Source organism: Macaca nemestrina, chromosome 1 (assembly GCF_043159975.1).
Source record: "Macaca nemestrina isolate mMacNem1 chromosome 1, mMacNem.hap1, whole genome shotgun sequence".
Lineage (NCBI taxonomy): Eukaryota > Metazoa > Chordata > Mammalia > Primates > Cercopithecidae > Macaca > Macaca nemestrina.
In genome coordinates, this window is record NC_092125.1 from 12,760,579 (window position 1) to 12,787,034 (window position 26,456).

The window sequence follows — 26,456 nt, forward strand, 5'->3', positions numbered from 1 at the left end:
ATGATAGCTGAAGAGCTTTAAAAAATTGCCAAAACCCCGGCACGGTGGCTCACGTCTGTAATCCTAGCACTTTGTGAGGCTGAGGCGGGTAGATCACTTGAGGTCAGGAGTTCGAGACCAGCCTGGCCAACATAGCAAAACCCTGTCTCTACTAAAAACACAAAAAAATTTAGCTGGGTGTGGTGGTGCGCACCTGTAATCCCAGCTACTAGGGAGGCTGAGCCAGGAAAATCGCTTGAACCCAGGTGGCGGAGGTTGCAGTGAGCTGAGATCACACCACTGCATTCCAGCCTGGGAGACAGAGTAAGATTCCATCTCAAAAAAAAAAAAAAAAAGCAAAAAAAAAATTGCAAAAACACTCATAACGTTTTAAGAAAGTTTACAGATTAGTGTTGGGCTGCGTTCAAAGCTGTCCTGGGCCACATATGGCCTGCAGGCCACGGGTTGGACAAGCTTGGGCTATACCATTCCACCCACTAGGAGGGCTCTGGCTCCGGCCCTCAGACTCGCATCCTAGAATCTATTTCTGTGTTAGATGGGCATACCATGCTGCCATTGACTGTGACATCATCATGACCATGACATCATCATGGCCATAGAGCAACAGGATGGCAAAACCATGGAGCAAACTGGATAAAATGTTTCTGAATTATTAAACAACAAAAGCAGGATATGGAACAATATCAAATTATTTGCAGGGTTTTTTTGGGGGGTTTTCTGTTTGTTTTTGATTTTTGAGATGGAGTCTCACTCTGTGGCCTAGGCTGGAGTACAGTGGTGCAATATCGGCTCACCACAACCTCTACCTCCTGGGTTCAAGTGACGATCCTGCCTCAGCCTCCAGAGTAGCTGGGATAACAGGCACCCACCACCACGCCCGGCTAATTTTTGTATTTTTAGTAGAGACAGGGTTTCCGTTTCCCCATGTTGGCCAGGCTGGTCTCAAACTCCTAACCTCAGGTGGTCCACCTGCCTCGGCCTCCCAAAGTGCTGGGATTATAGGCATGAGCCACTGCGCCCAGGCTTATTTGCATTTTTTATAATTATACATACAAAAATGTACAAAGGAATACAACGAAGTAACAAAAATAGTTGTATTCAAGTGGTGAAACGGGCAATGCGCCTTTCATTGATCTAGAATCTAAATTTTATATAGTATGCTTTTTAAAGTAACCCTTTTAGAATCATTTTAGATTAACAGAAAATTTGAGAAGACAGTGTAAAGAATTCCTATATATATATATCCTACCCCCGGTTTCTCTTATTATGAACATCTTACATTAGTGGAATATGTTTGTCGCGAGTAAATGAGCCAATAACTTAATGATACTGTAGTTTCTTCCTCTTTTTTGAGAGAGAGTCTTGCTCTGTCACCCATGCTGGAGTGCAGTAGCAAAATCACAGCTCACTGCAGCTTCAGCCTCCCAGGCTCAAGCTGAGCATGATCTCAGCTCACTGCAACCTTCCCCTCCTGAGTTCATGCCATTCTCCTGCCTCAGCCTCCCGAATAACTGGGATTACAGGCGCCCACCATCATGCCCGGCTAATTTTTGTATTTTTAGTAGGGATGGGGTTTCACCATGTTGGCCAGGCTGGTCTAGAACTCCTGATCTCAGGTGATCTGCCCACTTTGGCCTCCCAAAGTGCTGGGATTACAGGCATGAGCCACCGAGCCGGACTGTAGTTTCTTAATGTAGTTTCTAAAACTAAAAAAACTTGTTTTGTAACCCAAATAAACAACAAAGAAGACAATGTCATTCTTTTCATAACTTCTAACTCCAACTTAGTACCCTAATATTTATTATTTTTCTTATTTTTGTTTTATTACCTTAGATTCCTCTTGGCATGGATTCTTGGCTACAAAGTGGAACTAATTTTTTTTTTTTTTTTTTTTGGGTAACAGGGTCTGGCTCTGTCTCCCAGGCTGGAGTGCAGTGGCACGATTTCCGCTCCCTGCAACCTCTGTTTCCCAGGTTTAAGCAATCCTCTCACCTCAGCCTCCTGAGTAGCTAGGACCACAGGTGTGGTTAATTTTTGTATCTTCTGTAGTTTGAGGTTTTGCCATGTTGCCCAGGCTGGTCTCAAACTCCTGGGCTCAAGTGATCTGCCCACCTTGGCTTCCCAAAGTGCTGGGATTACAGGCGTGCACCTCTGTACCCAGCGGGAACAAATTTTTGCTTTACTTTCATTTGCCATATGCTTGTGCATGTAGTTAAAGTAATTAAAACTTTATTGATTGATAAAGGTCCTAGGAAATGTTTTCCTTAACGTAAAGTATGGAAATTGTTTACATATCTGAGCCTTACGCACATCCAAGAATCAAACTGTGTGTGTACCGCCTCTCCAACAACTCTATAAGGTCTGCCTGGGGTCTCATCTTCCACCACCTCCTTCTCCTGTATTTTTTATGTCCAAGAATACCCAGTTCACATTGGTCTTAGAGTATATCCTCAATAAATACCAGTTGTAGTAAGTTGTAGAAGTTGAATAGTTCTAGTAGATGGGGTATTGATTTTAAATAACTAAAAATATAGGGTTCTTTCTGAAACTCTACTTGAGATGTCAGACCTTATTGTTTTGTTTCGTTTAAGAGCCAGGTCTTGCTATGTTGCCAGACTAGCCTCAAACTCCAGCTCTCAAGCGATCCTCCCACCTCAGTCTCCTGAGTAGCTGGGACCACAGGCATATGCGACCATGCCTGGCTTAGACTTTAACTTTTGACACTAGGACACTACCATGTTGTTCCTCAGCATCATTCAAAAAAGGAAGCTAAAATTAATCCTTAGTAGGAGTAGATTTTAGTTCTTAAATTACAAAAATCACTAAAAAGGCAGATAATAATTATTCTAAAGAACATACTTCCAGCTTGCTTTTGTTTTATTTATTTATTTATTTTAAGACAGAGTCTCACTCTGTCACCTAGGCTAGAGTGCAGTGGCACAATCTCGGCTCACTGCAACCTCCACCTCCTGGTTCAAGCAATTCTCCTGCCTCAGCCTCCCAAGTAGTTGGGATTACAGGTGCCTGCCACTGCACCCTGCTAATTATTGTAGTGTTAGTAGAGACAGGGTTTCACCATCTTGGCCAGGCTGGTCTTGAACTCCTGACCTCGTGATCCACCTGCCTCGACCCCCCAAAGTGCTGGGATTATAGGCATGAGCCACCGAGCTCGGCCTCCAGCTTGCTTTTAATGTCTGAACTATAGAGTGGAGTGTGGGTTGTTTTCTTCTTTTAAACGTTTCTCCCTGGTGAAGTTTCTTTGTTCTAACTGCCAAGTTCATTTCAAAGAATCCTTCTGAGTATCTAGCAGTTAAAACAAATCCTATAGATTATACAAGGGAATAGTCAACGGAAGCAGCCAGCTGCTTATAGTACTACTTTTTATAGGACAAGAAGACATTTGTTTTAAAACAGAACTTTAAAAATCTCAAAGAGGTCATTCCCCTAATTTTTTAGTTGATAAATATATTTTCACCTTTTAGGACAGTATTTACTTGATATAGCCAAAATTATAACACTGAAATTAGGGAAAATGCTGAACAGTGTGCTAACATATATTCTGTACCTCATCTTAAGTGGTTTTGGAAAATCCCTAAAAGTAAAGTACATGAAAAACTTAGCATTCTTTTATCTTCAAGGAAGTCTACATGCTACCAAAAAAATTTGAGGAGCAAAACTTTGTTTAAAAATTAGGATAATGAGAAGAACAAATTTATACTTTCAGTTTACTAAACTAGTTTAAATTCGGTAAGTACAGAAGCCCATTATTAGATTGTAATTTCAAGGAAAATGTTGAGTATCAAGAGTAAAGTAAAGTCTGATATTCACAATTAATGGCTGAAGATTCCCCGAAACAAAGTTAAAAGTAGTACCACTGACCATTTTCAAGAGTTATGTGTTTTAATTTAAATTGCTTATTTTATCAACTATTGTGTAACTTCTCTTTATTACAGAGGTGATTTGACTACCCAACAATGTTACTATTAAAGACTTTATTACAGACTGATGTTTTTAAAGCAAGACTAGGCAAAACTTGTTACAAATTAACTTGATGTTATATATAGAAGGAGCAGAACTGAATCAGCCTATTTGAGGCAAGACATGCCTTTGAGATATCGAATGCTGTAAATATAGTTAAGCAACTCTGCTAATGAGCTTTGGGAGAGAACAGAGGTGGCTTGGACAGTACAAGTAACTGACCAAGGAAGTCCCCAGAAAGATGTATATCAAAAGGTGGAACAGTGGAATGACAGGTAATTCTCACTTTTTTGTATGTACCTTTTTGCACAATCTGAACTTTAACATGATGAACATTCTGGTCAGGTGCAGTGGCTCACGCCTGTAATACCAGCACTTTGGGGGGCCTAGGTGGACAGATCACTTGAGGCCAAGAGTTTGAGACTAGCCTGGCCAACATGGCAAAACCCTATCTCTACTAAAAATACAAAAAATAAAAATAAAAAATTAGCCGGGCGTGGTGGCGGGCGCCTGTAGTCCCAGTTACTCGGGAGGCTGAGGCAGGAGAATCACGTGAACCTGGGAGGTGGAGCCTGCAGTGAGCCGAGATCACACCACTGCACTCCAGCCTGGGCGACAGAGCGAGACTCCGTCTCAAAAAAAAAAAAAAAAAAAAAAAAAAAATTAGCCAGGCATGGTGGCACACACCTGTAATCTCAGTTACTCAGGAGGCTGAGGCACAAGAATCTCTTGAACCTGGGAGGCAGAGATTACAGTGAGCCAAGATCACACCACTGCACTCCAGCCTGGACAACAGAGTGAGATTCTGTCTCAAAAAATAAATAAATAAATGATTTTTAAAAATAACATTCTTTTATAATCATAACACAATAAATATTTCCTTTTTTGTAAAAGGATAATAGAAATAATATGTTAAAGTTTGACATCTGATATCTAAAAAAATTAAAGTTTTATAAAGCATTACAAAAGTATTATATTAGAGTATCTAGTTTTGTTGTGTCTTAAAGAATTTGCCCATCCCCAAGGTGCCAACTGCATTAGAAAGAAAGCAGCTCTCCTTTCTAACTCACCAGCATTGATTTTCTGTTGCTGGCATGTAGACAAGTATTTCAAAAAATGAGTGAAAGCTATAATACTTATTAGAAGTAAAAAAGTTCTAAAGATATGCTGCTTTACTAGGATGCTTAGAGACCATTTGCAAACCCTGTATATGATCTAGAAATCCTGTTTTTCATTTTTTATTTGTAAAGTTCTATAATTCTCAAAACATTTTAGGTGGGTTATCATGTACCTAAGGGTAAAATATAGTTGAAATTATTCTTACCTGATTTTTCATATCTGAATTTGGTGGGCAGTTCAAAGTAATCGTATTACATTCTTCAGCTAGGGGAAAAAAAAAAAAGAAAGAAAGAAACAAAGTGTGATTTTAAAAAGCACACACTCCATGGTGTAAGACCTAAAATTAAGGCTCAGTGTCACATGCTGCCTTGGCACCTGGTAAAATCAGAAGGGCTGGACTACAAACTCCTCTCCAAACTCTGCTCTTAAGGATAAGATCCCCCTGCTAAACAATGCTCCTTAGCAAGAGATTAGGTACAATTCCTGCTTATTTTTTATTTATTTTTTTAAAATAAGAGACAAAGGTGGGCGAATCATCTTGAGGTCAGGAGCTCGAGACCAGCCTGACCAATATGGTGAAACCTCGTCCCTACTAAAAACACAAAATTAGCCGGGCGTGGTGGCGCATGCCTGTAATCCCAGCTGCTCGGGAGGCTGAGGCAGGAGAATCGCTTGAACCCAGGAGGCGAAGGTTGCAGTGAGCTGAGATCGTGCCATTGCACTCCAGCCTGGACAACAAGAGCAAAACTCCAACTCAAAAAAAAAAAAAAATAAGAGATAGAGGGTCTCACTCTGTCATCCAGGCTGGAGTGCAGCTCACAGTAACTTGGAGCTCCTGGGCTCATGTGATCCTCCCGCCTCAGCCTCCCAAGTGTCTGGGAAGATAGGCATGTGCCACCACACCCAGCGAAGGAAGACATAGGGTCTCACTGTGTTGTCCGTGCTGGTTTCGAACTCCTGGCCTCAACTGATCCTCCTGTCTTGGCCTCCCAAAGTGTTGGGACTACTAGCGTGAGCCACTGTGACTGCCCCCTGCTTATCTTTGGGTAGTGGGTTTCAGTTTCCTGCCAACCTGTGGAATTATTCCAACAGGCTGATCATGTCCTCCCATGGGAACCAGAAGGCAGCCCACCCTTTTGATGCCACAGTGTTTGCCTCACACAGCCCACGGTTTTTCGCTCTGCTCTCAGGTACAACATCTGTGTCTCCCTGCGTGGCTCTGTGTGACGGGCAGTGTCCTCCTCCCCTGGGCTGTCAGCATATGTGACTCATAAACTGCTGCTGATCTTGTCTCTCCAGTGTTGGGTGTGTGTGTTTGTCCATCCCCATAATCCTAGAGCAGGGGTGAGGAGAAGGTGATCAAAACAACTGGAGTGATAGCCAGGAGTGGTGGCTCGTGCCTGTAACGACAGCTACTCAGGAGGCTGAGGCAGGAGGATCACTTGAGACAGGAGTTTGAGGGCAGCCTGGGCAACACAGTGAGACCCGATCTCAAAAAAATTAAAAATTAGCCAGGCATGGTGGTGTGTGCCTGTAGTCCCAGCTACTTGGGAGGCTGAGAGGGGAGGATCGCTTGAGCCCAGGAGTTCAAGGCTGCAGTGAGCTCTGATCATGCCACTGCACTCCAGCCTGGGGGACAGAATGAGACCCTGTCTCCAAAAAAAGAAACAACTGGCGTAATGAACAGGATGACCCAACCACAATCAAGGATATTTGGTCAGATTTTATTAATTGCTCTCGGCTAACCAACTTCACTAATACCATGCAGGCTGCCTGGGATGGAATTGACGATTACCAGAAGATTTGCATTCTGGCCTATGCAATGCTGTGTTGTCTCTGTTGATTGCTTGCTATCTCATCCCAAGATGAAAACTGTTGTGAACTGACTGGACCCCAGTGCTGTCAGGTTGGGCCTGTGTTTGGCAGGTGGTCTCTTGAGGCTCCCATCTGTAAAGACGGTGGTAGCACAGCCCCCTAACCGGTTGCTGCTTAAGTCCCACTTATCGAGGGATAGGTGCAAGCTCTCTTAGCAACACAACTAGCCTGGTGACCATCACTGGCCACTTGGGGCAGCTGTACAGACACTGTTTGTGAATGTGCATCCCCAGGTCAGCCATGGGGATGGTCCTTTGCAGACAGAGGTTTGCAGAAAGGAAGGAGAGAAACCAGGGAATTCCCCAGGGGAGTTTCCCTTGTGCCCTGGTTGCTGTTAAGGCCGAGGGCATGACCCTGCCTATCCCCTCAGCTGCTGCTTCCCTTGCTGCTGCCCATGTGTTCTCCTGACCCCCAGGGGCATCGAGGTGCACAGCCATGGCGGTCTGCGGCCCAGGGGCTAATGAAGAAAGAAAAGGGGAAAAAGTACTTAGTACTCAACTGCTCTCTTGGCACACAGCCCCTGGCGAGTGCACCCAGCTGTGCTCAGCGCTGCTGCTTCCAACACACCAAATAGCTCATCTTGCCATAGGGGGTTTAATGTCCCCACCTGGGCCACAGACAAAACCACCTGACTGGATGAGGACCCCATCCCCAGGGAGACCGACTGGCATTCCCTGGAGGAAGAGGTGGCTGCCTGCGACGGGGTCCACCTGGCTCCCAACCCTCTGCTCATAACCTCCCAGAAGGTCCCTGTCACAGATGATCATATGAAGACAAAAACTGAAAGCCACAACTTTTTGTCGCTAGAAATCCAAAATATTCTGAGGGCATTTGTACAAGAGAGAAAAAATCCCTAAACAGATTAGTTAATTAATTAAAGAAAACCCTCATGGCAGAAAAGACAAAGCCGTAGCAGAGTCCCTCCACCTCTGGGTTACAGGCCAGCACTCTTCCATTGGGCGGGACCACGCTGCAGCTTATGCCCCTATTGCAACAAAGATCCTGATCCTCCGAGTTGTAGGGAAAACTCCTGGTAGCCCCGGGGCACAGTAAAAGGGTTAATTCACCCTGACATAAGCCCACAATTTTTAAACTACATGACAGCAACCACTGCCACAGGGAAGGCCCCACCCCTGATTGTACGATTTGTGGTTCTCCGTGGGAAGAAATTTATCAATGTGAGCAGAGTAGAGAAGACCGCCCCTGCCAAAAGTATATACAGTGACCATAAAAAGGGAATGAAAGAAAGATAAAAAGAAACCTGGACACAAAGGAGAAGACAGGCCGGGTGTGGTGGCTCACACCTGTAATCCCAGCACTTGGGAGGCTAAGATGGGAGGGTGGCTTAGGGGTCCGGAGTTCAAGATCAGCCCAGGCAACAGAGCAAGACCCTATCTCTACAAAAAAATTTAAAAATTAGCTGGGCCTGGTGTCACATGCCTATTGCCCCAGCTACTTGGGAGGCTGAGGTGGGAGGATCACTTGACTCCCAGAGGTCAAGGCTGCAGTGATCTGTGATCACACCCCCGCACTCCAGCCCTGAGTGACAGAGCAACGTCCTGTCTCCTGAAAAAAAAAAAAAAAAAAGAAGAAGATGCTTCACGGTGGATTACTACAATTTTATTTTATTTATTTATTTTTTGAGACAGAGTCTTGCTCTGTCACCCAGGTTGGAGTGCAGTGGCATTATCTCAGTTCATTGCAACCTCCATTTCCCAGGTTCAAGTGATTCTCCTGCCCCAGCCTCCCAAGAAAGTAGGATTACAGGTGCTCACCACCACACCCAGCTAATTTTTGTATTTTTAGTAGAGACAGGATTTCACCATGTTGTCTAGGCTGGTCTTGAACTCCTGACCTCAGGTGATCTGCCCACCTCAGCCTCCCAAAGTGCTGCGATTACAGGCATGAGCCACCGCATCCAGCTGGATTACTACACTTTTATTGCTGTGGTCCCATCCCTTAAGGCTTCCATACCCCATGCCCAGTATGATTGGAAAACACCGACTCCATCCAATTAGTGACCAGAAAATATTTTGCTATTACAGATTTGCCTGAAATGTTCTGCTCAGTGCCTATCACAATAGTCTCTCAGTCAAAGTTTGCCTTCATCTGCAAAGGGACACAATACATATTTACAAGGCACCGATGGGGCCTTTCAAGAGCCTGGTCATCACACACGGGCTTTGTAGGCAAGATCTAACTGCATCCCCCTTTCTCAGCCTCATGAGTGTGATGACATTACATGGATGAGATTCTCCTCTGAGGACATTCTCACTTGACATTCTCATGCAGGCCACGCAGTACAGTACTCACAACAATGCTCACGGAAAGAGATGGGCCACTGCCCCCACACACAGTGCAAGGCCCTGCCACTGTGGTGAAATTTCTAAAAATTACTTGGTAAACTAAGGGCTGCTCCCACGCAGACACTGTCAATAAAGAGCTATTAACCCTTTCTGCACCCACAATGTGAATACAAGTCTAGTAGTTTTTAGTTCTTTTTTGGGTTCTGGTGGCAACATATTTCTCATTTACAAATTTAGTCCCATTGATGCCAGTACTTGCAAGTTAGCTCAATGTAAATTTGAGCCCCTCTAATAAAAGTCTACAGCAGGCAGTCCCATTGGGACCCCTAGAGATTTCTACACTGCAGGGGCTTCAGCAACCTCCTCGCATTCCCCCTGAAGTCTCTGGACCACCCATGACAGCTGAAAGTTGTCCACAGGCTTTTGACGCAAGAAACTGCCCTCCTAGGCTCTGTTCTATACATTATTAGAGCAGCATCTGCTAGCTGCATACTGGGCTCTCTTGGAAATCGAGGCCGTCATTAAACCCTAGCTGTGCCCCTCCACACTGCTCTGTCCATTGTGTCTTGGGTCATGGAAGCAAAATCCTGCAAGCTCCGCATGGTTACCAAGGCCTCCTTGATACAGGATGGAGCCAAACCCGGGCCCTCTGGCATATTCCATCTGCAGGAAGGGGTGGCGTCCCCCATCCCTCACCAGAGCCCGTGGTGCTGGAAAAAGTCACCCCTCTTGCAGACTCCTAGGTTATCTGGGGAGCCCCTTCAAAACAACTGGGTGAAAAGCAATGGGAATTCGTAGACTTTACAGATGACATCACCTCCATCATACACGATGAAGCTCAGGGGATAGCTGCTGCTTTCCATCCCTTAACCAGCATATCCCTGATAAAGGAGGGACCCAAGGTTAGCAAAACTGGTCAAACTTCAGGCAGTCATCTTATTGCTGGATGTCCTGGCCAACAAACTGCCCCATCTGCACAGTTTTTATAAACTCTTGGACCATTGCCTAAGAGCTGCATCCTTTGTGGTAAGGAACTCTCAGAATCTCTTGCTTCAAATACACCCAAACTATAAACCAAAGAAACAGATGTCCCTACGCACAGCAAGGCCATCATACGAGGCTTCAGTAGAACATTTCTGGCCCCCCTTGGAGTCCCACATATTACTGACAGTGAACAAGACACTCATTTTTCTTCTGAGAATATACAATGCCGGGTTCTTAAGCCATTCAATGACACTTTCACCTCCCCTCTCTTATCAGGCAGCAGGTTCAATTGAGAGGCATAATGAAATCTTCAAGGAACTCCTATGTAAGTTACTGGGTGTCACTACTGCCACAGGCCTTAATGAATCTAAATCCACAACCTCTGGGGACATGTACTCCCTACTCAACCGCCTTTACTGGCCATCGTGGGACACCTCTAAAGTTCATGTTTTTGGTGATAGTCTCACCATGTGGCCCTCTCCCTCCTGGTCAAGTGCCTTCCTTGCTTCTTAGTGGGGCACTTCTATTCCCTAGAAGTCTCAGCCATCATCAAGGTTTAAATTTATGCCATGGCATCCAGGGGTGAACTGCTGTATAAGACCTAACATTGAGGCTCAATTTATGTGATGCCCTGACACTGGTAGAACCTGGAAGGGCTCACACCTGTAAGCCCAGCACTTTGGGAGGCCAAGGCGGGTGGATCATTTGAGGTTAGGAGTTTGAGACCAGCCTGGCTAACATGATGAAATCCCATCTTTACCAAAAATACAAAACTTAACTGGGCGTGGTGGCTCACGCCTGGAATCCCAGCACTTTGGGAGGCCAGGGCGGGTGGATCATTTGAGGTTAGGAGTTCGAGATCAGCCTGGCTAACACGGTGAAACCCCATCTTTACTAAAAATACAAAACTTAACCAGGCATAGTGGCTCACGCCTGGAATCCCAGCACTTTGGGAGGCCAGGGCAGGTGGGTCATTTGAGGTTAGGAGTTGGAGACCAGCCTGGTTAACATGGTGAAACCCCATCTTTATTAAAAATACAAAACTTAACCAGGAATGGTGGCTCACACCTGTAATCCCAGCACTTTGGGAGGCCAAGGCGGGTGGATCATCTGAGGTCAGGAGTTGGAGACCAGCCTGGCCAACATGGTGAAACCCCATTTTTACTAAAAGTACAAAACTTAACCGGGCGTGGTGGCTCACACCTGTAATCCCAGCTACACAGGAGGCTGAGGCAGGAGAATTGCTTGAACCCAGGAGGTGGAGGTTGTAGTGAGCCGAGATCGTGCCACCGCACTCCAGGCTGGGTGACAGAGTGAGACTTCATCTCAAAAAAAAAAAAAAGAACTGGGAAGGTCCTGAATGGCTTAACCACAAGTTCCCCTTGCCACTCTGCTCCCATAGAGAAAGTCCCCTAGCCAAACAATGCCCCTTACCAAGGGGACCAGGCACAGTCCTTGTTCTCTTTTTGTAAAGGGCTTCATTTCCCCCGACTCCATGGACTTACTCAAACAAGTCAATCACATTCTGCATGACAACCAGGAGGCACCCCACCCTCTTAATACTATAAAGACTGTCTGACAGCCCCTGGTTGTTTGCTCTGCTCTTAAGTGAAACCCCCCTGTGGCCCTGCGTGATGCACAGTGTCCTCCTCTCCCAGGCTGAGTATACATGACTCATAAATTCCTGTCGATCTCATCTGTTCAGTGTTGAGTGTTGTGTGTTTGGCCATCCCTGTAACCCTAAGATGGAATCCCTCCCTCACCAACGGGGTGAAGAGGAGACAATCAAAACACATTCTCGCCTGGTGGGTTGCGGTGGCTCATGCCTGTAATCCCAGCACTTTGGAAGGCTGAGGCAGGTGGATCACCTGAGGTCAGGAGTTCGAGACCAGCCTGGCCAACATGGTGAAACCACGTCTCTACTGAAAATACAAAAATTAGCTGGGTGTGGTGGCACATGCCTGCAATCTTATGAACTCCAGCCTAGGAGACAGAGGGAGACTCCATCTCAAAAAAAAAAAAAAAAAAATCCCCTGATTAACAACATGATATTAAATTCCACTGTATTCATTTGTCTGTCATTTTACTAAGCCTTTCAGACAGTAGAGAGTGGGATTATACTTGTCCCAACAGCTCACCCTCCTAAAGGTCAGACCTAAACCACTTTGGTTCTCTTGTTCAAGTTCAGGTTGCCAGCAAAAAGCAAAGGAACTTAAAACTCATGTTAAACATTTAACATCTTTCCATATGAATTTCTAGGAAGCAACTTCCATTCCAAAGTTGTGTTAACTTCACAGTTTCCCTACCAATGGTGAAGATGGTACACAGCTTAAAAACTGATTTTGTTCCATCAGATTCTAATCTTTAGTCACAGAATTCAAGGCCATACTCTAAACTTTAAAGTTGGCAGAAATATATTATAAAAGAAATTTTAGTATCATGTAAAATTTTAAAGTTATTTAGCCTTAAATACAGAACTATTTAACTCAGGGTTGAAAAGTCAGGATGAAGTAAGGGATTGATTGATTAAGTCATTTGTTTTTTACATTCATTAGCAGTCTTTTTTATTTTATGTGTTTATTTATTTTGAAACAGAGTCTCACTTCGTTGCCCAGGCTGGAGTGCAGTGGCATGATCTCAGCTCATTGCAATCTCTGCCTCCCAGGTTCAAGCGATTCTCCTGCCTCAGCCACTCCAGTATCTGGGATTACAGGTGCATGCCACCACACCTGACTAATTTTATTTTTGTATTTTTAGTAGAGACGGGGTATCGCCATGTTGACCAGGCTGGTCTGGAACTCCTGGCCTCAAGTAATCCAGCCACCTTGGCCTCCCAAAGCTCTGGGATTACAGGCGTGAGTCACCGTACATGCATTGGTATTCATTCACCTATTATGCACTGAGCTGCTAGACTGGTTCAAATAAAAGACCATGTGTATTCATTGTCTCACACACAATTCTGACTAGAATAAAAGACTTTCTTTTCATAATAGTATGATCTGAGAAACTGAAGCTAAAAGTGTGGCCTTTGCCTAAGGCTGTGTATCTCATCTTTTTACAGCTACAGTGGTTGCCATCTGACCCACGTTTGTGTCCCTCTCAGCTCTCCTGCCTCTCAATCAGAGTGCTGGGCTCTCCCCCAGACCTCCTTAGTTGGAATCTCCAGGGCTGCACACGTCTGCATTGTTGACAAGCATCCCCACATTCTGATGCACACTGAAGGGTCATTCATCACAGCCCAATGTAATAAGCATGTGACTTCAATCACAGTCATTCCCACAATGTCAAAATTATTAACCCAGATTTCTTTAAAGTGTTTTTTTTTTTTCTCAATATGAGAAGTTGAGTTTTTTGTTTTGTTTTAGTTTTGTTTTTGTTGAGATGGGGACTCACTGTCACCCAAGCTATAGTGCAGCGGCACAGTTATAGCTATAGCTCACTGCAGCCTCGAACTCCAGGCTCAAACGATCCTCCAGCCTCAGCCTCCCATGTAGCTGGGACTATAGGTGTGCACCACTACACTCAGCTAATTAATTTTTTTTTTTTTTTTGTATAGATAGGAGTCTCACTATGTTGCTCAGGCTGGTCTCAAACTCCTAGTCTCAAGTGGTCCTCCTGCCTCAGGCTCCTGAAACACTGGGAAAGAATTTGAATTTAATAGCAACTTTTCTCAGGTGGTTTTCCAAATGCTCCCATGGTCACAGTCTTCTCCCTCCCCTCTATCCTCTTATACATAAAAGATTAAAAAATGTTTTGGAGAGTTGTTTCCATTGTATTCTTGCCATAACTGGGAGGGGAGGGCACACTGATTTTTGGTTTACTGTAACAGAAGATTCCCAAGAGGGTCTCTGTCAAGGCTTGGGGGACAGGGGCGGGGAGTGTATTTATTGAACAAGCAGGATGAGAACACACAGCACACCATGCAGGTGGGAGGATGCGGAGTTTCCCATGAGAACAGGGACAACTCTTCCCATGGCATCACTATCAATCCGTGAGGTAGGAAATCATATCAAATACAACATATTGGCTTCCTAGTTTTAGGACAGACATTTCTACTTTTGAATTATTTAGTAATTTCCTGGTACTCGTTTATTTTCTCTTCACGTGTTCAAACTGAACTACTCCTTCATAGTTAATTAGATTGTTAATGTAATTAACAATGTTAATTACATTGCTCTAAAAGGCATCCCCAAACAGCATCTATGCTTAAGTTCAAGTTCCTCAAACTTCTTAAGGTAGCATTAGTCTACCTTACTTCGGTGGGCTCACGCCTGTAATCCCAGAACTTTGGGAAGCTGAGATGGGTGGATTGCTTGAGGTCAGGAGTTTGAGACCAGCCTGGCCAACATGGTGAAACCTCCTTTCTACTAAAAAATACAAAAATTAGCTAGGTGTGGTGGTGGGCGTCCATAGTCCCAGCTACTTAGAAGGCTGAAGTGAGAGAATTGCTTGAACCTGGGAGGCAGAGGTTGCAGTGAGTTGAGATCATGCCACTGCACTCCAGCCTGGGTGACAGAGCAAGACTCAGAAAAAAAAAAAAGAGGCCGGTGCGGTGGCTTACACCTGTAATCCCAGCACTTTGGGAGGTCGAGGTGGGTGGATCACGAAGTCAGGAGATCAAAACCATCCTGGCTAACACAATGAAACCCCGTCTCTACCAAAAATACAAAAAATTAGCTGGGCTTGGTAGCCAGCGCCTGTAGTCCCAGCTACTCGGCAGGCTAAGCCAGGAGGCAGAGCTTGCAGTGAGCTGAGATCACACCACTGCGCTCCAGCCTGGGTGACAGAGCGAGACTCCGTCTTAAAAAAAAAAAAGAAAAAAAGAAAAGAAAAGAAAAAAAAAAGTCTACCTTACTTCTCTTTAACTTCTAAATACACTATAATATTTTTTGAATGATCAAAGAAAAGAGCAAGGACACGAGAGGAAATGAAGATGATAAAATCTTGTTAGATTCATGTATTTAAGTGTAATTTTCTCCCATTATGAATAGTGGCTCAAAAATCAAAATTCCTTTTTCAAACACATTTTTCTCTCGAAAATGTGAACAGTCACATTCCCTTCAGAACAATTAAGCAGCAGCTTCTATGAGATACTGGGAATCATGTGATGGAAAGTAAACCTCAATCTCACCAGTTCTTAGTACCCGCAGACTCACAGAATGGCCATCAGAAAAGAGCCCCCAAAAAAATGAACCCCCGAAAACTGTAAAATCAGGGGGTGACTGCTTGAGATGGAAGCTCTGCATTTATGCCCAATGAGAAAACAGATATAATTTATATTAACACATTTCACCTCAAAAACAGATGCTGATCACTGAAATTACACTAGATTTCCACAGCTGATTATTAAACCACATTATTCAACACCAATCTATTCTGGCCACTGTTAAAGGTTTATACTCTCTGTGAATAATGTAGGAATATGCTAGCAGTATGAAAGAGATTTTGTGAAACTGTTAACGCTAATTACAAATGATGCTTCTAGTAAATAAAGCTGGCCTCCTTAAAACTCACTTAAATGTTGGCGTCCTAGTCTTTCCTTTATAGAATTAAATTACAATTGCTTTTAAGTCTATAAATCAGTCTCTTTGTTAATTCACGTGGATTTTTCTTTCCCTAAAAACAATTTATTTATTTATTTATTTATTTATTTATTTATTTATTTATGAGACAAGGTCTCATTCTGTCACCTAGGCTGGGGTGCAGCCCAGGAGGTTCATGCCTCACTGTAGCCTCAACCTACCAGGCTCAGGTGATCCATCCACCCCAGCTTCCCTGGTAGCTGGGATTATGGCACATGTCACCACGCTTGGCTAATTTTTTATAGTTTTTGGATAGACGGGGTTTCACCATGTTGTCCAGGCTGGTCTTGAACTCCTGGGGTCAACTGTGAGCCAAGGCACCCAGCCATAAACAACTTGAATGAGAAAATTACCATAATGTCTAATGATAGTATTGGTCCCACTAGTGACATCAAAGAAAAATACTAGCAGACATCAAATTGTTATATTGTTGAGTGCAAATGCAGGAGTAAGTTTTTAAACTTCCAGACATGGTTCATTTACTTATAAAATGATGTATTTCTTTGGAAATAAGAAATTATGCACTTAATAATAATGTTCACCCCAATCTGTTCCTTGATCTAAGAAAAAAATACTATTCAGCATGAATAAGGACAAAGGAAAGACCGAGGGTATGGTTTTCACATTCATGTTACTTATAAATTCATTAAGGTTTTGTAGAACTCAAATTCTAGGAGAAATTTGATGATACAATTACTGTATTATCAGGTTGCTAGGCAACAATCTTTTTCTTTCAAAACAGGAAATCCACTTAAGAGTGACAAAAAAAGATATTGAGCCCGATGGCACCACGACATTCAATGCTAGGGCCACTGCAGCTCCGTCTTTTTCTAAGACAGTTTCACTTTGCCACTCTGACTGAAAGCTTGATTTTTCACACTTCTTCAGCCGGATTTCCCTGCACCCCTGTCTGGTGCTCACAAGTGCCAGGCACCATTCTCGATTTATTTCATTGAATTCTCACCAGCACCCTGGGAGGTGGACAGTAACCTTGTCCTTCCTGCTGCGCTGAGGAGGAAACAGAGACCCTGAGACCTGAAGCCACTTGCTGAGGCCACTCACAGCCTTTTTGGACAGAAAAGAAAGGACACTCTAATGGTGTCATTTCAGGGAGCAGGGAGAAGGGTCTGGGATAGTAGGGGGAGAAGAGGAGGAGAGCTTTGGCCAAACTCTGGACAGGTTGGCCCTGGGGATCTCCCTACAATTATCCACTACCATGAGAACTGCTGGGGAGACCCACGTTAGTGCATGCTGGGCAGGCCTACCCCTCCATGGTGACCAGGATGCCAGGTGCCCCTGCCATCTCTGAAACTAGTCAGATCTGATTATCCCCAACCTCACCCCATCCCACCCCTCGTCTCTGGGTTGTCAGCAGACTACAAGGTAGAGGCAACACTGTGACAACCAGCAGCCTGGCCTCCATAAAGGAACACAGGGCCCAGGTGAGGTGGGTGGCTCCCACCTGTAATCCCAGCACTTTGGGAGGCCAAGGCAGGTGGATCACCTGAAGTCAGGAGTTCAAGACCAGCTTGACCAACACGGTGAAACCCCGCCTCTATTAAAAATACAAAATTAGCCGGGTGTGGTGGTGGGCACCTATAATCCCAGCTACTTGGAAGGCTGAGGGAGGAGAATCGCTTGAAACTGGGAGGCGGAGGTTGCAGGAGCCAAGATGGCGCCATTGCACTTCAGCCTGGGCAACAAGAGTGAAACTCTGTCTCAAAAAAAAAAAAAAAAAAAAAAAAAAGGAACAGAGCCCTGCTGACCACCCAGTAGGAGAGGTTATGGAAGGCTAGTGTAGTGTCTAGCCACCCCTATGGTCTGCACCATGCCTAAAGCATAAGTGTATGGGTTATCAAAGATAGCTTTTTTACTTTGCTTTTGGGCCTAACAAGCATCCCTCACCCCTTTGTCTAGCCACAGAACATTCTTTCCTAGACAAAGTGGTTTGGGCAAAATCTACTGTGTGACCCCGTCTCAAGGCTCAGACCTGGCCAATGTCTTCCATCCTCCCGACGACAATAGTTGACTTAAGGATGACCACATGACCTGAACTGCCCCAGTCACAATCATCTCTAAAATTGTGCTATCCGTGCTGGCGGAAAGGCTCCCTCTTCCTCCACCACCTTGAGAACACCATCTAAAGCAGGAGGCGCTAGGAATCATCTTTCCCTCCACGGGGGTGGGGGTGGGGGAAGCATCCTGCCCAAGAATGGAGCCAACATGGAACAAGACAGAGCCATGAGACTGAGAGACTCAACCTGACAGCCTCATTTAGTTGCTTGGATTCAGCAGGGTCCAAAGACCCCAAAGTCAGTGAGTTCCCACTTTTTTTTTTTTTTTTTTTTGAGACGGAGTTTCGCTCTTGCTTCCCAGGCTGGAGTGCAGTGGTGCAATCTTGGCTCACTGCAACCTCCACCTCCCGGGTTCAAGAGATTCTCCTGCCTTAGCCTCCTGAGTAGCTGGGATTATAGGCGCCTGCCACCATGCCCAGCTAATTTTTATATTTTTAATAGAGATGGAGCTTCATCATGTTTACCAGGCTGGTCTCGAACTCCTGACCTCAGGCGATCCACCTGCCTCGGCCTCCCAAAGTGCAGGGATTACAGGTGTGAGCCACTGCACCTGGCCAGTTCCCACTTTTTAAACAAATTAGTGTTAGATTTATCTCCCTTTGCAACCCAGAGTCCCGACTATCTTCATTTGATTCCTGTTAAAAACACCACAGGAATTTAATGCATAATGTGTTATGGAATAATTTACATTTTTTAATAAGAAAATTCATTTCTATTGCAAGGTTAAAAGATACGATTTTAAAAAAGAAAAAAGAATTAATTTCTGAGATAATCATGTCACAAGTCACGAGCTAATCTATGGGCATGTTTCTGCTTTACAATTTAAATAATGAAAAATTATGTCACAATATTAAAATCATCACACGTTCAAGTAGTTATTTTAACTGTACATACCTTTAGGGAGTTCCGTATCTTGAACGGGATATTTGTCTGACTGCAGAAACCAACAAAAGAGGAGAGTTATTTTTAAATGCCATGTAAGATCAAAGTGAAAAGAAAGCTTTGTCTTGGGAAAGTTATGACTTCGATTAAAAACTTGAACATGTTTAGCCTCAAACTTATCAACTAGCCTCATCCATTGATTGTATTTATTCTCAGCTGACAGGAATGAAAGCAAGGTTGACAAGAGGTTAATGCTGGAACATGAAACACAATAAGCTTTCCAAATTTCCACAGCTTGGACCACAAAACTACACTTCCTCTCTTTTGTGCAGTGCTAGCCTCCAGCAGCTGACAACTGAGGAGCATTTGTTGTCATGAATTCTGAGGACAGACGCCTTTCTCTCGCTGTTTCTGCAACAGTCATTGGGTCACGTGTTCTGGGCAGTACTCATCTATTGCAGAGCTCTGGCCTGGGTTGACTGAGACAGGATGATTCAAAAGATCCTTTTCTTACTGATTGCACAAAGCTCTAAAATTCAGCACAGTTCCTCAGTGTATCAGTTGAGAGTAATACTGTTACAGGAATTCAAAATAGCAAATGTTCTCACAATCACATATATTTCTTTTCATTTATTCATACTTCCATGCAGGTATCTAAAGTTCCGGAAACTTATTTCAGACTAAACAATGTAGCCATTTCTGAAACCGTCCATAAGGGGAATGAAAAGGAGCCTAATTTCCCAACCCTGTCCCCTAACCCCTGCTCGGCTCCCAACTCCACTCAGCCCCTGTCCTTCAGCCTGAACAAAATTACACCTCAACAATTTCCTGTAGGTCTCACCCATGTCTTCCTCTGAGAGAGGAGAGAAAGAAAGAGATGGAGAATCGAGCGTTTTGTTTTAAATGCCTTTCCTTGGAGTTTCTTTGGAGCTGGGCAATAAAGTTTCAGAACTTCTAGAAGCCTCCAACCTCAACCTCTCCTAACAAAAATAAATTAGTAAATAAAAGTTAATCACAAAGAATAGTCCTACAGTACTACCCCAGATCAAATTAGTTCTCATCATTCTATTCCCAAGACTGTGGAACACAAATCTGTACTAGAACATTTAGCACTCTGTTTTAAAAAGAGGCTAGGCGCGGTGGCTCATGCCTGTAATCCTAGCACTTTGGGAGGCAGAGGCAGGCGGATCACCTGAGGTCAGAAGTTCGAGATCAGCCTGGCCAACATGGTGAAACCCTATCTCTACTAAAAATACAAAGATTAGCTGGGCATGGTGGCTCATGCCTGTAATCCCAGCTGCTCAGGAGGCTGAGGCACGAGAATTGCTTGAACCCGGGAGGTGGAGGTTGCAGTGAGCTGAGATTGTGCCATCACACTCCAGCCTGTGCAACAGAGCAAGAGCTGGTCTAAAAAAAAAAAAAAAAAAAAGTACTTATCTATTTCCTCAGATAGACTGAGTTTTTCCAGAGATGGAACTACAATCTGTGCATCCCCAGATTGTAACATAGTTTTAAGCAAACATTCACTGAAAGTCTGCATGGAAGACGGCACAAGCTGCTTGGAGCAAGCACAAAGCTCCTAGAGAGACTGACACTGGAGCTGGGCCTAGAGAATGGCCAAGAATTGGATGAACTGAGACGCAGCAGCAAAGTAGTTGCAGGTGGCAGGCATGGCAGGAGCAGGGACCAGGTGGCTGGAAGAGCTGAGGGTACAGAACTGAAACAGTTTGTTGGAGGTGGAGAGAGGAAGGTGGGATTAGATGAGAAATGATGAACCCAGTTTCCAAGAAAGACCAAGAAAGATAAGCAAAGGGATTTAGGTGGGATGCCCTTCTAGGTTCTCATGAAACTTGCTACCTGCCTTGCACCTCATGCACTTTGCATAAGGGAAGATGGTTCAACACAGTCTTGCAAGAAGTCAGACAAGCAGGCAATGACAATTCTCTGAGATAGCAAATAGGGATTGGGCTACGGAAAAGGGAGCACCTAAAGGTCCCAAGGCAAAGAAGGCTTCGTAGATCAGGGGGACACTTGAAGTGAGATGGGAAGAAGCACAGGAGTTCATTAGGTAAGGATGCAGGGAGATTTTCCTTGCCAGAGGGAACAGCATTATTGCTACCCTGGGAGGGTGGAAGGGCATGGCGTATGAAGAAGCACCACACAGCCACACAGGGCTGGGTCATCAGGTGAGCACTGGATGCTGAGGTAAGGCCGTGGAGGACCTCATCTCCCACGTCAAGGGGTATATACTAAACCCTGTACCCAGCGGGCATGCTGCGGGTTGGATTCTGTCTCCCAAACCGGATGTGTTGAAGTCCTCATCCCCAGTTCCTCAGAATATGACTTTATTTGCAAATAAGATAGTTGTAGAGGTAATTAGTTAAGTTATGAAGAAGGCAGGCCCTTGACCCAATATGATCAGTATCTTTAAAAGAAGAGATGAGGGCAGGGCGCGGTGGCTCACGCCTGTAATCCCAGCACTTTGGGAGGCCAAGGCGGGTGGATCACCTGAGATCAGGAGTACAAGACCAGCCCAGCCAACATGGTGAAACCCCATCTCTATGAAAAATACAAAAAATTAGCCAGGCCTGGTGGCAGGCGCCTGTAATCCCAGCTACTTGGGAGGCTGAGGCAGGAGAATCACTTGAACCCGGGTGGCGGAGGTTGCAGTGAGCTGTTGCATATTGCACTCCAGCCTAGGCGACAAGAGCAAAACTCAATCTCAGAAAAAAAAAAAAAAAAAACCAAGAAGAAGAAGAGACAAGACACAAACACCCCAGGAGAAGATGGCCGTGTGCTAACAAAGTGAGAGAACGCAGTGATGCTCTATAAGCTGAGGAGCTTCCACGATGGCTGGCAACCACTACAAGCTAGAAGAGCCAAGGAAAGATTCTTTCCTGTGGGTCTCAGAGGGAGCATGGCTCTGAGGACGCCTTGATTTCAAGCTTCCAGCCTCCAGAACCATGAGCAAACACATTTCTGTTGTTTAAGCTGCCCAGTCTGTGGTATTTTATTGCAACAGCCCTAAGAAACTAGTACCAGGGACACTTTGGAAAGATCACTTTGTCCCCATCATGGAGAAGTAATTAGAGGTAGCCAAGCCCCAAGGTGAGCACAAGGAGATGACTCTAAGGGAGGGAAAGAAAACCTGCTATCAGGAAGTGAGCAGGATACCAGGGAGACCCGGATAGTCACAGGTGGGGGCAGCGGCAAGGGAAAGAAGGCAAACTGAATAACACGTTATAGAAACCAAACGCTTTAGTAGCAAGCTCCTCCAAAGACATAGGAGCCATGGCCACAGGGTTGTTCTTCGTTTCATTTTGATGAGAGTGAAGAGACTGAGAATTTTTCATAGGAATTTCCAGCAGGTATCAAAGCTTGACCCCCTATGCTGTCCACAATTTACCAAGCCAGGGGTAATTAAAGAACAGGAAATTAAACACCTCAGGTCCTCAAGACACCTAAGATTTAAAGACATTTAGTTGAATTATATGAAGTGTATTTTATGTCTCTGTAACTAAATTAGTTAACCAAAACTTTTTATGAGTTGGTAGATCCCATCCTTCGAGGATCTGGAACAGAAGGAATATGTCCTACACAATATGCCCATCACATATGCTGTGCTGTCAGAGGGCACTGCTTTGGCCCTGAGCAAGAGGCAGGGCTGGGCAGGAGAACAGGGCTCCGGTCTAGGTGGCTATACACTTCCATTAACTGTCCTTTCTGCATCTGTAGGATAGGGATACCTGCCCCACCATCTCAAGGGATGGTTGGGAGGCTGAAAAATAATGATGGCAGCCATAAAAAAGAATAAAATTCTTTCCTTTGGCCGTTCACAGTGGCTCATGCCTGTTATTCCAGCACTTTGGGAGGCTGAGGTGGGTGGATCATGAGGTCAGGAGATCGAGACCATCCTGGCTAACACGGTGAAACCCCATGTCTACTAAAAATACAAAAAAATTATCCAGGAGTGGTGGTGGGCGCCTGTAGTCCCAGCTACTTGGGAAGCTGAGGCAGGAGAATGGCGTGAACCCAGGAGGCAGAACTTGCAGTGAGCCGAGATCACGCCACTGCACTCCAGCCTGGGTGACAGAGCAAGACTCCATCTCAAAAAAAAAAAAAAAAAAAAAAAAAAATTCTGTCCTTTGCAGCAACATGGATGCAGCTGGAAGCCATCATCCCAAGTGAAATAACTGAGAAACAGAAAATCAAATACTGCATGTTCTCACTTATAAGTGGGAGCTAAAGAATAGGTACACATGGACATAAAGATGGAAATAACAGACACTGGGGACTCCAAAAGGGGGGAGGGTGGAAAGGGGGCTCAGGGTTGAAAAATTACCTATTAGGTACAGCATTCACTATTTGGGTGATGGATTTACAAGAAGCCCAAACCTAACCATTATGCTATGTATCCACGTAACAAACGTGAGTATGTACCCATGGAATCTGAAATTAAAATGATGATAATAATAATAAAACCATTAAATGAATTCTAAAAAACCAATATGTGTGAAATCTTTGGGTAACCTTAAAGCAATAGCCTCAGAATGGTTATGGGAGGATGGGGAGAGGATGAGGCTCAGAAGCCAGCTGCTAGGATTAAACGCCCTAACTGAGGTAAATCCAGTAGCATGTGTCCATCTGGCATCCAGGCTGCTCCATTACCAAACCAGTAGTATTAAAAACAGGCCAGTGAAACCTCGTCTCTACTAAAAATACAAAAAATTGGCCAGGCGTGGTGGCGGCCGACTGTAGTCTCAGCTACTCAGTAGGCTGAGGCAGGAGAATGGCGTGAACCCGGGAAGCAGAGCTTGCAGTGAGCTGAGTTCGTGCCACTGCACTCCAGTCCCAGCGGCAGGGCAAGACTCCGTCTCAAAAAAAAAAAAAAAAAAAAAAACAGGCAAGTAGGCCGGGCATGGTGGCTCACATCTGTAATCCCAGCACTTTGGGAGGCTGAGGCGGGGGCGGATCAGCTGAGGTCAGGAGTTCGAGACCAGCCTGGTCAACCTGGTGAAACCCCGACTCTACTAAAAAGAAAAAATAATAATACAAAAATTAGCCAGGCATGGTGGCACACGCCTGTGGTCCCAGCTACTTAGGAGGCTGAGGCAGGAGAATCGCTTGAACCTGGGAGACAGAGATTGCAGTGAGCTGAGATTACGCCACTGCACTCTAGCCTGGGTGACAGAGCAAGACTCCGTCTAAAAAACAATAGTAATAAAATATAAAATAAAAAAAAAGGCAAGTAGACAAAGCCTTCACATAATTTAATATCACCTACAACATGTGCAAAACAAGAACAGAATCTAATGCCATTTTTAGCCAACCCAAAGTTTATTATTATCACATACACCAGATAAAGCAGTTTATCTTAGAAAAATCTTACTTTGGGCTTTCTGATGCACATGTAAATACAGAGTAATAAAAATATAAAGAAGTAACAAAGAAGAAAAGCAAAACAATAATTATCACCATTAGTGTAAAATTTGTAACCTACCGTGTTAAAGGACAAAGTGCTAGGGTCTGTGTCTTCCACTGGTTCCTGTGCCATATGATCTGTAAAAGAAACAAACACAGAACAAAAACAAATAGAGCACCTTTGCTTTCATTTAAAACCACAAATTAGTCCTTTGATAACTGTCTCTTACAGAGGCAAGTAATTTTACTTAGGCTGAAGAAAACTTTACTTTTTTTTTTTTTTTTTTTTTTAGAAATAGGGTCGGCCGGGCACGGTGGTTCATGCCTGTAATCCCAGCACTTTGGAAGGCTGAGGTGGGTGGATCACCTGAGGTCAGGAGTTCAAGACCAGCCTGGCCAACATGGTGAAACCCCGTCTCTACTAAAAAATAAAATAAAATAAAAATATAAAAATTAGCCTGGCGTGGTGATGGGCACCTGCAATCCCAGCTACCCGGGAGGCTGAGGCAGGAGAACTGCTTGAACCCAGGAATCGTAGGTTGCAGTGAGCCAACACAGTGCCACTGTACTCCAGCCTAGGAGACAGAGTGAGACTCTATCTCAAAAAAAAAAAGAAAGAAAAGAAAGAAAAAAGAAATAGGGTCTTGCTCTGTAGCCCAGGCTGGAGTACAGTCAGTGGCACAATCATAGCTCACTATAACCTCGAGCTCCCGGCTTCAAGCGATCCTCCCACCTCAGCCTCCCAAAGCACTGGGATTACAGGCATGAGACACCGCACCCGGCCTGAAAGCCTTACTTCCAATTATTAGTTGAGACAAAATAAGGAGGAACAGATTCAGATTGCATCAACAAAGAGATTAATAAAAAGAAACTATAGGCTAGATGCAGTGGCTCATGCCTGTAATCCCAGCACTTTGGGAGGCCAAGCCAGGCTGATCACCTGAGGTCAGGAGTTTGAGATCAGCCTGGTCCAACACAGGGAAACCCCATCTCTACTAAAAATACAAAAATTAGCCCGGCACAGTGGTGTGCACCTATAGTCCCAGCTACTTAGAAGGCTGAGGCACGAGAATTGCTTGAACCTGGGAGGTGGAGGTTGCAGTGAGCTGAGATCACACAACTGCACTCCAGCCTGGGCGACAGAGTAAAACTCCATCTCAAAAAAAAAAAAAATTAATTAATTAAAAATATAAAAAAATAACTATATAAAAAACCCCACCATATTTTGGAACAGGTTAACTATAAATATCTTCAAATACCCAGAGTTACAAACAACCACAAACTATACAGGCATGATATTAATGACCCTCTTGCCTACTGCATTTGACACTACCTTCAGCAGGAATTATTCCATTCTGAATCTACTTCTTTCCTGATTTCCTGTTCTGCTGCAACTCATTTTTATTAATCTTCTGAATGTTGTTTACGTGAGCCAATCAAGCAAAAAACTTACAGTTTTTTAAATCAAAAATAAACTTGATTTCTCAATATTTCATTTCTGATACTTTACCACTTGTTGCATTTAAGGAATTTAATGGGGAAATACAGAAAAAGGCACAGACCTCAGTCAGAACCTAATTAGTACAAATTAGAAAAGTTTCCAACCTCCAAAATGCTTTGTAAGACATCTGCCAGAGAGCTGTCTCAATAAATAATCAAACCTATTTGCATGGGATCCTCTAGATTTGTGCACTGCACAACCTGCAGTACCCTAAGTGGCAGTCATGGGCCCGCCAAGCGTCAACGTTCACTTTTGATCCAAATCCTCATTAAGCACATATTGCAGACTAGGAATTAGATCCTGGGAATGCCTTTGGGTATCCAAATAAGCACACCAGGACAATTTGTCAAGATAATAATTCGTGTGTGTTCTTCCTAGGTGTTTCCCTGCTGAGAATGTGTCTGAACTTTACGTAATTTCTTCACCCTGCAGGTGTTGATAATGCCCAAAGAAGCTTCGAGAAGGCAACATCTCTTTGTTTTATGACGGCCTCCGGTCACTGAAAAGAAGTGGGGATGAATGGAGAGAGCCTCCGGCAGTGCCTCCCATGAGCAGGGCACAGACATCTGCAGAGCACGAAGGAGGCAAGACTGCATCAGAGACAGCACAGAGCAGCCTAACCCCCGGGGACTGCGGCCTAGCCCCAGCAAAGAGACCTGTGCCCTGTGTCCAGCACAGAAACAGAGGGCTGCTGGGTCTCAAGGGACTTCTCAGGCCTGGACCATGAGACAGC

The 26,456-nt window shown here is 44.5% G+C and overlaps 1 protein-coding gene across 11 annotated transcripts in view; it reads right to left on the minus strand.

Annotated features, from left to right (window-relative positions):
* LOC105474618 (EDAR associated via death domain) overlaps positions 1-26,456 on the minus strand; it is a 191,320-nt gene that overhangs the window by 61,477 nt on the left and 103,387 nt on the right. For all 11 annotated transcript variants that reach the window (XM_071073943.1, XM_071073940.1, XM_071073941.1 and 8 more), the window contains 3 exons: positions 24,302-24,360; positions 18,814-18,853; positions 5,303-5,361 (listed from right to left, as the gene is read on the minus strand). In XM_071073943.1, the coding sequence (XP_070930044.1) occupies positions 5,303-5,361; positions 18,814-18,853; positions 24,302-24,360 (158 nt within the window). The remainder of the gene's footprint in view (positions 1-5,302; positions 5,362-18,813; positions 18,854-24,301; positions 24,361-26,456) is intronic.